This window comes from Tinamus guttatus, unplaced genomic scaffold, assembly GCF_059628265.1.
Source record: "Tinamus guttatus ecotype Peru unplaced genomic scaffold, ASM5962826v1 Tinamus_guttatus_pri_ptg000247l, whole genome shotgun sequence".
In the NCBI taxonomy this organism is placed as follows: domain Eukaryota; kingdom Metazoa; phylum Chordata; class Aves; order Tinamiformes; family Tinamidae; genus Tinamus; species Tinamus guttatus.
This window is the reverse complement of record NW_028288781.1, coordinates 4,343,647-4,356,468: the sequence shown is the minus strand read 5'-3', so window position 1 is coordinate 4,356,468 and position 12,822 is coordinate 4,343,647. Positions and strand designations below refer to the sequence as shown.

Genomic DNA, 12,822 nt, shown 5'->3' with positions numbered 1-12,822 from the left:
GTTTTACATACTGTAGAGCATACTTGGTGAATTGGAAGTGGTACATGGCCTGTTAATCCACAAGTGAAGAAGCTGAAGTGTTGAAAGTTTCCTTTGTTAATGCAAATGCAAATATAGTAGCAATGAAATGCTTTATTTTTTCATTTGTCTGCTTCAGACAATGCCTATAATAGAGTACAGGACTGGTGTGGAGGGGGGCAGGAGTATCTGCTCAGCTTTTAGATATGCAATTACAACATCTGAGATCACTAGACAGAAGTCTAACCTTGCTTACATGCGAGTAACTGTTTATTTAAGTATAAATCCAGATGATTCCACTGATCACAAAAGCAGATCTTGCTGCACCTCAGGTCCCACTGGATCTGAAATCATCCCCCTCAGATCTGAAGGCCAGTCCCATAAGTAGTGTGGGTCAGTGCACTAGCCCTATGTGTTCTTGATGTATCATGTTAGTGCTCATCAGGTACAATTAGGTTTGGTATTTGCAGTTCGTTCTTTTTGCATTTGGTGTTTTGCTCTGACTGAAGGAGTCGAATGGTTTTCCTGAGCAGAACTGCTGGCATGAAAGGATGGGAACAAAATGTAATGAGAAAGGCTTTTGTTCTCAGTTGGTGACAATCCGTGCAGGAGCATGCATCACTTACAAACTTGCTCTTCCTTGGCAGAGGCCTGTTGCTGGCCCTTGCTTTCTAAAGGATATCCCTATTATTCCCAACAGGAATTCTCGATCACTGCATTTTGTGCCTTTGGGGGATTATTGTAGTTACAGGCTGAGAGCCTATCCCTTCCTTTTTGGCAAGATGATTTCCATAGGAGGTCAGAGGTAGGTTGTTGGGGAAAATTAGTATAGAGCCTTTGTCTGGAAGAGCCTCTGTCGGATTGATGGCTGTCTGAAACCTTTGTGCTCTTTTCTGCCCACCTACCATCAGCTCCTTCATTAACTAACTGTGCATCATCCTACAGAAAGACCCGCTGTACAAACATGTAACACAGTGTTCTTTAGTTATTTCCAGGTAGTGTTTTGATGTGTTTTCTCATTTGATTAGGCATGTCATAAAAGCAATTTGTATCAAGTCAAAATCAAGGTGAAGTGGAAATGCATACGTAATAGCAGGTGATTGAGGTAGGGGCTATGTTAGTCAAGATATGACTTGAGTTTCCTTTTGAGGATGATATAAATTAATACCAGGTTTGAAAAAATAACATTTATTTTCTAATTGTATAAAAAAGTGTTGCTTTTATGTCTGTACGTTTAAAAAAAAAAAGTATGAACTTAGAAAACTGAGCATATATAAGCTAACAGTGATCAAGATGAATACCCATCAGCAATAGTATAGTAAAGCTGAGATTTTCTGGGATCCAGCGTCCTGGTTGTGCCATTTGGAGGTTTCAGATATCTTTGTTGTCCCAGAATCATTTGAGATCCCCTTGGTGACCAACAACTCACAAAGGCAGAGCTGCCTCTGGCCTTCCACCCTTTTCTCTTTCTCATTCCCCATAAGTCAATAGTGGCTGCAGATGAAGACATATTTGCTTTTCAGAAACAAAATACTAGTCAAAATTATTGTCTTAGATTGGTATTGTTCATCATTATAAGCCAATTTTTACTCAAGGAATATTGGTCATTGTAAGCCAATATTTTTTTTCCCATATACTCCTCTTTAATTTTCAGGCTTTATATTCCATTGATCAAGATAACAGACAAAACTTACTGGGGTGTTTTGGTGGACAGCTGAAGTCTCCACAATCTAGAAGTGTTATCTTTATTTCCTCCCTGGCAGTATAGCCCTAAGATGGAATACTCCCTCTTTTTTCTAGATTATTGTAGGCATTCTCTGATGAAAGTGGGAGGTCAGAGGTATGATTTCCATTGGTGATTTGTGTGTGTGCATGTGGGATTTTCTTATTGTGTATATTTTTAGGCTAATAAATAGTAACTGTAGTATATAATTAAGGTGTAGTTTTATGTTAGTGATTGCATGCCAAATCTTTCGGACTAGAACACGACAGTGCCAACATTCCTTGTTGTCTGCTAGAGAAGATCTTACTAGAGGGAAGGCTGGAATCAGTCCATCCTTGTCCATATTCAGATCTACATGTACTGCCCCCATATTGATGAGGTTTTCCTCCAGTAAGGGCACTTTGCCAGGACCAACTCTGAACTGCAGGCAAGGAAGTGAAAGGCAAGAAGGAAAGTGGAAGGAAAAAACCCAAGCAGATGCAAATGAACAAGGCAGATCGAGAATGCTGCCTTTTAAAGCACACTTTTACCTATATTGTTATGTGGCATTTAGATTCCCCAGTGATAGGCACCTTAGAAAAATCCTAAAATAGGCATGGTACAGAATTTTATTAATCTATTCTGGAGACAAATTATAACACTTACATAACTGCAGGTTTTGGCCGTTCTCTGCTCGGATCTGTTTAGCATCTTGGCACTTAATTCTGGTATCATAGCATGATTTCCAAGGGCTCTGAGAATGTTGTAAATGAACCTGAACAAATGGATGGGTCTTGTCGAGGCAGGCAGCAAGAATTGTTCACAAGACCTTCACTCTGCTTATCTAAATACATACTCAGTTGGGATATGTTGTTTGCTCCTTGAGGGAAGAAATATTTTTTGCTTGTTCTGAAGCATCAAAAAGCAACAGAAAGGAGTAGTGTAATTTTTCAATTTCAAACTATGCTGTTGTTCCTGATAAGCAGTTGGGGATTAAATTTACATCGGAGCAACACCACAAGCATCAGTCAGATTTTGTCCAGTTGGTATCTTTGGAGCATGCCTGAGTAATTGGTGGAAGAATAGTCTGTGAGATCATAGAAATATGTTCCAAGAAAACAATGGGATATTAGTCTGAGCACTTGGAAAGAGAATGGGAAGAGAAGCATATGGCCAAAAATAATATCTATAAATGTTCCTTGTTCTGCTATATAGATATAATGCAGAAATGCATGAACCAGCTCTTCTAGCAGTGGAAGAGAAGCTTGGCATAATCAACACTTACTGAAGCAGAATGGTATGACAGAAAATGAAGAAATGCAAGATGAAGTTTAGCAGAGAAAGTAGATGTAAGGGCACACAATTAACATGATGCTCAACCACAGGAACTTTATGTTTCTATTTCTTGAGGAGAGGGACCAGGTAATGAGATCTTAGGTTAATACTCCTGTGTAGCATTAAGAGAGTTACAATCACCCTCCTGATTAGAGAGAAGCTATAAATTACATAATTGTGGGAATAAAAATAAAAATGCTCTGAAAAATGTAGCCAGGTGATTTACTTCTCTCTTTTTCTTCCCCCTTCCTTGTAGTCTGTCAGAAAAATGAAAGAGTATTCACAATACCTTTTGATGAATCATAGAGAGGTTATTTTTGAAACATCTGTACCATATTGTGGGAAGGAGGGTGGCTGCGTTTCATGGGAATTTTCTTGTTTAGTTTTGTTTAAACAAAGCTTGAACAATAATGAGAGGTTCTTGTGACTGTTGCTTCACCTCAGTTGAGGGGAGGTAATACAAACTTATACAACTTTTCAACAAGTTAATATATGTGCCCCAAGTTTCAGACACATACAAGTGACTTAAAATGCCTACTTTTTAAATGAATCACTTCTTACATAGGAGACAGGAAACGCATTGGTGCCCTAAAGCCTCTAAAAAACGTTTTTGAATGGCTTATCCAGCCATGCAGAGAAGCTTCACTTTTTAGCAAAGCAAGAAAACAGTTTCAAAAAGAAAATACTGTATAAATAATGTATGCATACTGAGGGGAAGGATTATATCAATACTAGCACTATAGCACTAAACTTTTGAAAATGCAGTATTTTTAAGATGAGGGAGCTTGTCAGAAAAGAGCACTAAATGAAAAGGCAGAGAACATACAATAGGTGGGAGATGAAGACCTCTCAACTACTCAGGGAAGATATCTGAGTATCATTGTAGGCAAATCATTGAAGATGTTTTCTCAGCATGTGCAGCAGTGAGTAAAGAGTACATTAGAATATTTGAATGTAGAACAGAACAGAAATAACACTGAAAGTACTACAATATTATTATACAAATACATGACATGCTCTCACTTAAGATGTGATACTTGGTTCTAGTCATTATGCATCAAAAGAATATATCAAAAACAAGAAGTTTTAAAAAGATGATAATTAAATGATTAGTGGGATGACAAGAACTCTCTTTGAAGAAAGAAACTGAAAACAATGGGACTACTACGGCTAGAAACGTGTGATCAAAATAATGTGTGGTAGACATAATAATGAAATTATGACAATATAGAGGCATCAAGTGAAACTGAAAGAAGCCCCCCCGCCTTTCTTTTTCTAACCAATAGATAATTTGTCTCCCAATTCTCAAACCAATGCTGAAGCTTATAAGCAGTGTGCAGATCCGTAGAAACTTGTGTACTTCATATCAAAAATGTGCAGGAAAAAAAACAAAACACAGAAACCACAAAGCATCTTTTGAGGCTAGGAAGACTGTAGGATAAAATAGAGAGGATGCAAGTGCTTTACAGTCAGGGGGAATATTCACAGCTACATGAAATAGACTCAGGAACTAAAAGTCCTTTATGCTTTTTGGTGCTAGTCAACTGTAATTCTTCGGGATTTTGGAACAAACTTTCTCTATGAACTGCTTATGCACTCCAGTTCATTGCAGCATAATTCAGAGTGATCCAGATAAAACAACAGCAAGGCTGTAACTGGGACTTTGGAGAAATCCTGTCAGTTGCCCCCTTGTCTCTTCCTGCCGCAGGAGAATAGAGTTGGCTGTCCTTGCAAGAGGTTCTCATTGTACCAGTACTGGGCCCGGTGCTCTTCAACTTGTTCATCAATGGCTTGGACGAGGGCATAGAGTGCACCTTCAGCAAGTCTGCAGATGACACTAAACTGGGAGGAGTGGCCGACACTCCCGAGGGCTGTGCTGCCATTCAGAGAGACGTAGACAGGATGGAGAGTTGGGCAGAGAGGAATCTTATGAGGTTCAACGAGGAAAAGTGCAGGGTCCTCCGCTTGGGGAGGAATAAACCCAGGCACCAGTACAGACTAGAGATTGACCTGTTGGAAAGCAGCTCCGCAGAGGGATTTGGGAGTCCTGGTTGACAACAGGTTAACCATGAGTCAGCAATGTGCCCTTGTGGCCAAGAAGGCCAATGGGATCCTGGCTGCATCAGGAGGAGCATTGCCAGCAGGTGGAGGGAGGGGATCCTCCCCCTCTACTCAGCTCTGGTGAGGCCGCACCTGGAGTATTTGGTGCAGTTCTTGGCTCCCCAGTACAAGAAGGACATTGAGCAGAATAGAGAGTGTCCAGTGGAGAGCCATGAAGATGATTAAGGGGCTGGAGCATTTGTCATACAAGGAAAGACTGAGTGAGCTGGGCCTGTTTAGTCTGGAGAAAAGACTACCAAAGATTAACATGTTCAAGTAACTGAGGGATGTTTGTAAGGAGGATGGGGCCAGGCTTTTCTCCAAGGTGGCCGGTGACAGGATGAGGGGTAACGGGTGTAAGTTGAAACACAGGAAGTTCCACCTCCATATGAAGAAGAACTTGTTGACTGTGAGGGTGACAGAGCCCTGGAACAGGCTGCCCAGAGAGGTTGTGTAGTCTCCTTCTCTGGAGATCTTCCAAACCTGCCTGGATGCCACCATGTGCTCTGGGTGTCCCTGCTGGAGCAGGAGGGTTGGACTAGATGATCTCTAGAGGTCCCTTCCAACCCTAAGCATTCTGTGATCTGTGATATTGCTTCCTTCCTTGCAGTAACCCTGCCACCAGTAACAGAGGCCTCATTGGCTCTAGGACATCTGTTGGTGTGAGTGAAAGCTGTTCCTTGCCTCACAGAGGAAGCAGGCAGCTTTTTGAGCTGTAGTGTTGTGTGGCTTAGATCTCCCCTGTGGCCCTCTGCAGAGCTCAGCGAGGCTTCTTGCTTCTTTTTCTACCTTGACTATTACCAGAGAACTGTACACTGAAGACTCTTGGCTCTTTTAGATGTTGAATAAGAAAATAGAAGAGAAGGTGGGCTCTCACACAGACTTGGCCACTTGCCTGAAGCAGCGACAGCCTCTGCAAGCTCATTGGTGATGGTGGCCTCTAGAAGAGGTGCTTAAATATGTACAGGGAAATGATGAGTGGAGATCCTGGAGAGAAACTCTGGCACACAGAGGCTTAGTGGGTGTAAGATGTAAAGTTGCCATGGTGAAGGGTGCTTGCTACCATTAGTGCATATCAGTGGTTTTTGTGAAGAAAATTGCTTCCATACTGCCATGCTTACAGACCATCCTGTTTCCAGTAGTGTGGATAGATAATCTTGTTAGCAGTTTTATTGTAATGTGTTAATATTTAGAATTTATGGTGCTGCTGTTTATCTACAAGGTTGCTGCTTTAAAACTGTCTGAGGTTAACATTAACTTCTGTTTTATTATTTTTGTTGACAGTTGCAATTTTAAGGTTCGGAATTACTTGTCTGTACATGTCATGTTTATACATACAGAGAATGCCATTTTGCAAAGATGCTGGCCAACAGGAATTCTCTCTTGCTGTTTGTTTGGTACAATCTTTGGGGTCCTTGAGCATCCATTGAAAGAGAAGTTATATAGCACTACTGAAATCTGTTTTCACTGAATGTAAAGAGGCCTAGAGGAAGAACTCACTCCTGGCAGGCCTGAGTTCAGATCCTGTGTATGTTGCAAAGTAGATCTGGAAATGCTGGCTATGAGCTGGTGGCCGAATTAATCTTACTGTATACAGAATGAATGAGGCTAAATGTGAAACTTCCTCCAACCTGGAATTTGCCAAGGTCATGATTGGGACATGCTACGACTACCCCAGGGTCAGCAGGATATGCACCAGGATTCTCAGGGTCTAGACCTCAGTTCTGCAGGAAGCCAACAAGTACCGAGAGCCTTAGCGAGAGCCAGGCCTTCCTGGCGCCTTGCTGTAATGCTGAGCTTTGATTAGAGCTGGGGCTCTCGGGTGTTTTTAGACTTCCAGGCTGTGGCAGTGAGCTTTGAAAACCTGGCACAGCTGGCTGCTTTTGAGCCAAGCCCTGGGAGGGGAGGTAGAGAGGCACTCGGCAAAGGGGAGGAATCGTGCCCGATTTGTTCATTAAAACTCTCGTGTGTTTCAGGTCAAATATTTTGGGCTCCACAAATCGCCATTTCCCAACAGAAATCTGTCTCACTGAAATGTTTCCAACCAACTCAAGTTACAAGTGAAAATGAATGTATGGAGCTCAGTTGGTTCCTGTTTGCCCTAATCACCTATTCATCAATTAGTAAGGAACGAATGTATGTATTTGGCAGTCATTCTGCAGGAAATAGTCCCAAGGGCTGCTGTCAGGGTTTAAAATGTGTTGAGGAGACTGTGGAGAAGAAAACTCTTCAGTATACCTTCAGTATACCTGTGTTAACCAAGATATTGTGTAATTAATATTTTAATTATGTATATAACTTATATTAGTATCTGTGTCTGTTCAGATAGCTAGAATGTAAACCATTACAAATGGATGGATGGACAGACTTCTCTTTAAAAGGTAATCAGGATGAGGCCTGTGGTAACTAGGGGGTGTTATGTTGGAATGCATGTTCTGTATGAGGAAGAGCTTGCAGTCAAAATGTGAGAACAGTAAAATGAACTTCGGTCATTAATTCACTGATAAAGTAGAATGTAATAAAAATCTCTCTCATTGGTGTTTTATTGTAACAGAACCGGTAATTTTCTGGTAGACTTAATTTGCAACAAAATGTTTTAATAGTAATTATATTTTGTTTGCAACAAAACATTTCAATAGCTCCTTGGTATTGCCAGCTGCTGTGTTTTGCCCTAATGATAGATAAATTGATATTACTGCTCAAGTTGGAGTTTTGATGGGTTGCTCTAAACATTGGTATTTATGAGGTTGCACAGACAGATTTAAGCTTAGCAGAGCATATAATAGATTTAGATATAACAGATAAGGTCTTTTTTGCCCTTTTTTTGCTTTTGCTTTCTCGCTTCCCCTCTTTTGCTTCCCCTCTCTCCTTTTTTTTTTTTTTTCTTTTTTTTTTTCTTTTTTTGTTTCTTGGTTTTTTTTTCTTGCCTTTGCCCCTCCCAGTCAAGAAAGTGTCTTAACTACAGCCTGGAAATCTTTTTTAGGCAGTGACAGGTCATCAAGACCAGTTTATAAGGACTCTTTCACCAAAGATCCCTTCTTCATTTCCATGCTGCAGAAAAAAAAAAGATGTAGCTGGTTATTTTTTCTTTTTAGTCAAGTCTGATGTTTATGTTCTTTGATTTCTGCGTGAAAGAATCTTACTGTTCTTAGTACCTGACTTCTTTCGAAGTGCTCAGAATGAAGAGTTCATTCGTTAGTTGACTTTCCTTTTTAAAAATGATATATAAAGCATAGAACTGAGGTTTTTGTAATGCTTGTGAACTGTTTTGTTTAATACGTGCTTTTATCTTTCACCTTCTGAACCAGGTCCATCAGCATCAGGACAGGGGTGAGACCTTTCAATGCCAGCTGTGCCCTTTTACCTCCTCACGCCACTTCAGCCTGAAACTCCATATGCGCTGCCATCAGCATTTCCTCAGGACAGAATCCAAAGTGAAGGAGGAAATACCAGAAACAGAGGTGAAGGGGTCACCACAGCTAACTAGTGACTCCTGCCCTGGCCCACAGAGGGAAGGAGGTGGACCTGACCTCCCGGGATCATCGGCTGTGTCTAAAACGCCTGAGGTGGCCGGGCAGCCTAGTGGAGGCATTCCACCTTTGCTAGTGAAAGAAGAGCCCAAAGACAACACCGGCCTCGCAGCCTCACCTTTTGCTCTTAGTACTGTTGATAGAGCCCCCAACAACACCAAGCTGAAGGACTCCCCTGACTTTGTGGCCAACACAGCATCGGCACTATTCAGTCAAGACATCTCTGTCAAGATGGCATCAGATTTTCTCATGAAGCTGTCAGGTAATGTCAGCTCAGCATCAGTGGCAGCATCAGCTACACCTTTACATGTTAAGAACCCCTGGGTCTGCAGTATCATGTAATTGCAAGGAAAGAAATGTTGCAACTTCTTTACTATCTCTTACTGCTTCTTTTGATGAGGGAGATGCATGGTTGAGGGAAGAGGGCAAGTGGGGAGAGAAGACAAGGATATTGCTTATTTTAAAAACTGCAGTTGAGAGTAAGAACTTTTTTTCCAGGTTTTGATGTTCATTGGCGATTAGCTTGGCAAGTCCTGTTTGGTGTGTTTTTGAATACCTGTTCCAGTTTAAAATCACCAAAGGTTCAAAGGTTGCAAATTCCCAGCATCTTGGAAAATTCAGACCTTAACTTCTCTGCCTTTGCCCGTCTGTTTGCTAGGACCAGTAAAGCATTGCTGGCTTTCTTTTCACAGGAGCATGCGAGGCCAATATTCAACGCTTGTCAAGTATGAAACTGTGTTACTGGATTTCTTGGTTATTATCATTCAAAAAATTGGTAATGACAGAGATTCTAGAGCAACTTCTGAAGATGTTTTTCTCCATGAAGATGTTTTTCTTCATCTCTGTCTAATGCAACCATGGGTTTATTCTTTTTTTTTTTCTTAGTCAAATTATTGCTCTGAGAATCATATGAATATGTGAAAATCTGAAGGCATGAGGAGGGAGAATCTATCATATGTTACGTGTTTTCTTACTGATTTGACCATTTCAGCCCTGGGGATGTCCTGGGGAGATGTTCTGTACTGAATGTTTTCACAATTGAAAGAGGAAGAAGGCGGGAAAAGTTTCACTAAAGAAACTTTTGTTTTGAAAGGAGTTGGCAGTCCTCATGGTAGTTTTTAGGCTTTGGAGATAAAAGATATCCTTTTAAATAAAAAAAGACATTTTCCCTTAAGTGGAATGTAGGTTGCATTCCAACCAAGAAAAAGAATAAAGTAGAATAAAATACTTCCAAGTACTTTACAAACGTTAACGTTTGTAACGTTTGTAAAGTGCTTGGAAGTAAAATTGCTTGGGACTAAGGGTTTCTTGTGGGGTTTAGAATAATCCACAGAGCCTCTCTTTTTTCAAACAATTGTTGACATAATTTATTATTATGACCAAAAAATGCAGCACAAGAGAGTCTGTTTTGGTTCACATGACTTTTTTTTAGTTGAGTTTCACATAGGAAATCTATATGAAATCTATATCCTGTGTTGATGTTGTCTGACCAATGTCCTACATGTGTTGTCATTCTGACATCTATTTTAAATTAGTATTGCTTAAGTACCTGTTGTGCACTAAGAGGCTCTACGCATCTGCTGTGCTGAATGGTACATGGTGGTGCTCATGACGGTCGTGTATAGCACAAAGGAGAGCAGAGCGTGAGAGGGGAAAGAAAGCTGAAAAAACACCCAACATTTTAATCTGTTGTTTTTCTTGTAGCAGTTCATGGGGAGCTGTTTACAGTTTGGCCACTGGTCATGTTTTCAATGTCTGATCTATTGGCATCAGAAAAAGAATACAAATGCACTTTATTCATGCAAAAGGTCTATGCAGTTATTTTATGGTGACTTACTAAAGGTCTTGAAACCTGACTTGTGTGCACTGTTACCTAGCAACATGTTATAAAGTTACTGGGGGAGTGAGATGTATCTGTAATTTTGTATGTGTGCATATTTGGATGGAAATGTACTGCCAGTCACCAAGTTTACTACACAAGGAAAGCAGTGTTAAAAGGAAAGGAATTTCTTTTCTCCTGAGATTTATGTTGTGTTATATATGTTTAGCTCATGCTTTTCTCCATACGACGTGCATACGTTTATAGTAGAAGTAAGAGTAATTCTCTTTTAGCAAGTCAGGTAAGTAGTAACGGTGTTTTTTTCTGATTCCTTACTGTGCTGAACCAAGTTCTCTTGAGTGATTTATTATGACGCTCTCTTGTTAGGCCCATCAGAACTTCCATTATTGGCCTTACCTTTTCAGTGAGATAAATCTTTTGAAGTCTCAAATTGTATATGCCAATTCTAACAGCCAAAACAGATTCGTTGAGACCAAATTATGTCAAAACAATCTAATTTTCTGTTGTGACAGGCCTTGTGGCTAAGAAAGAAGCAGCAGACAGATATGTAGACTTTCAGAATTTGGCATTTATTCTTATTGAATATTGATGGTTAAAATGAACAGTTATTTTTGCTTGCCAGTGTTCATTGTTCCTCCTCTTTTTGGCTAGTTTCAGCTCAAATGTCTCTTGTTTCATAGGAAACCTCGGGGCCCATTGGTTTTCATTTCTGGGCAGTCTCAGGCTCTTCTTTTTCCAAATTGTGACTCAGAGGCTTTTCTTCCCTTATTCCTAGGAGTTAACAATTGCCAGTACCATCTCAGAGCAGGAGTTGTAACTGGAGCATTTAAGGAGGAAGACAGTTCAAAATTTGTGTTTATTGATGATTACCAATTTAAAATCAATTGATTTTTATTGTGTAATGAAGTACATGTCTAAATGAAGTGGAGAACAGATGTTTGGAAAGTAGTATTTTGAAGGAAGTTCACAGTCAGAAGGGTGTATTGTTTGAGGTTTCTAAGGGATCTGTACTTGGCCTATCATTGCTTGCAATTTTCATATATCATGTAGTTACTGGAATAACATCAAACTCAGCAGAGCACATGAATACCTCAAGACAATATCAAGATTCAAAATATTGATTATTTGGAGAAATGGTCTGGAGAAAGAAAGTTCAGCTTTTCAACAGACATCTGCACAAAACAAAATTGGGAAGAACTACCCAGGTAATGGTTTTGTAGAAAAGGAACAGGAATTAACAGTGTCATACCACTGCTAAAATGACAGTCATTATACTTTAGAAGAAGAAGTCTAAGGAAAGTCATTAACAAGTCTTCCAGTGCATTAGAAAAGTTTGTTGGGGCAAATTTGTTGGTGATTCATAGTGATCAGGACAAACAATAAGAACTTCATATTGTTGAAAGGTTTAAGTTGGCTTTAGAAGGATCTTCTAAAAGTTGAGGTGGTTAAACATCTAGAGTTTGAGAAATTGTGGCATCATCGCTACTGGAGGTTTTTGAAACAGATTAGATATTTATCTATCAGATATAGTTGAATCCATCTTAGTCAGGAAGGTGGTTTGGATTTGTGTATCTCAATTGGTGGCCTCACAAAAATTTGCCTGAAGTTTCATCTGGACAACAACGAAAAGCAACCTGTATAGAAGCAAAGAGTGAAAGTAAAAGCAAAAAAAAAAAAAAAAAAAAAAAAAAAAAAAAAAAAAAAAAAAAAAAAAAACAACAACAAACAAACAAACAAAAAAGAAACCCGAATGTTCATTTAGGCCTGGATTTGACTTTGTCATAAATGGATTGTAGCAACACTGCTCAATATGGCCTCTGAACTTTGTTTCAGGAAGGTTTAGGGATCTCTGAATTTAAAGAGGTTGAGAAATATTATTGTAAATGACCTTCTGAGATCCTTTCAACCTTATTTTTTTATGATTCTGTGCCATTGCTTTCCAAAATGATTGTTTTCTTGCGTGCTTTCTGAAATAAGGCATAGGGCTAATCACCAAATGTAAATCAAAAACTGGGAACAAACCCTGAAATCCTTTCCAGACTCCATTCTCTCAGTCCTTAATAGTTTAAGGTAGGGGATGCTATTAAAATCACATGCAATTTGAATGGGATTGTATAGAGAGTTGTTTAAATTTGTAAAGGGTTATGGTTTATAAAGACTATTAATGGTGACTCTGAACATGTCAGAGTCTTAAGCTAGAAGTACATTTCATCATGGACATATTTTTACCTTCAAACCTTCCCCCCCTTATTTCAGTGAGGCTACTCATATGCTTGAAGTTGTCCAAATACTTTGCT

General features: G+C 39.7%; 1 protein-coding gene across 1 annotated transcript in view; it reads left to right on the top strand.

Moving 5' to 3' along the window:
* Window positions 1-12,822, top strand: part of ZNF827 (zinc finger protein 827) — a 95,494-nt gene that overhangs the window by 30,390 nt on the left and 52,282 nt on the right. The window contains exon 4 of the mRNA XM_088526589.1: window positions 8,464-8,947. Within this exon, the coding sequence (XP_088382715.1) occupies window positions 8,464-8,947 (484 nt within the window). The remainder of the gene's footprint in view (window positions 1-8,463; window positions 8,948-12,822) is intronic.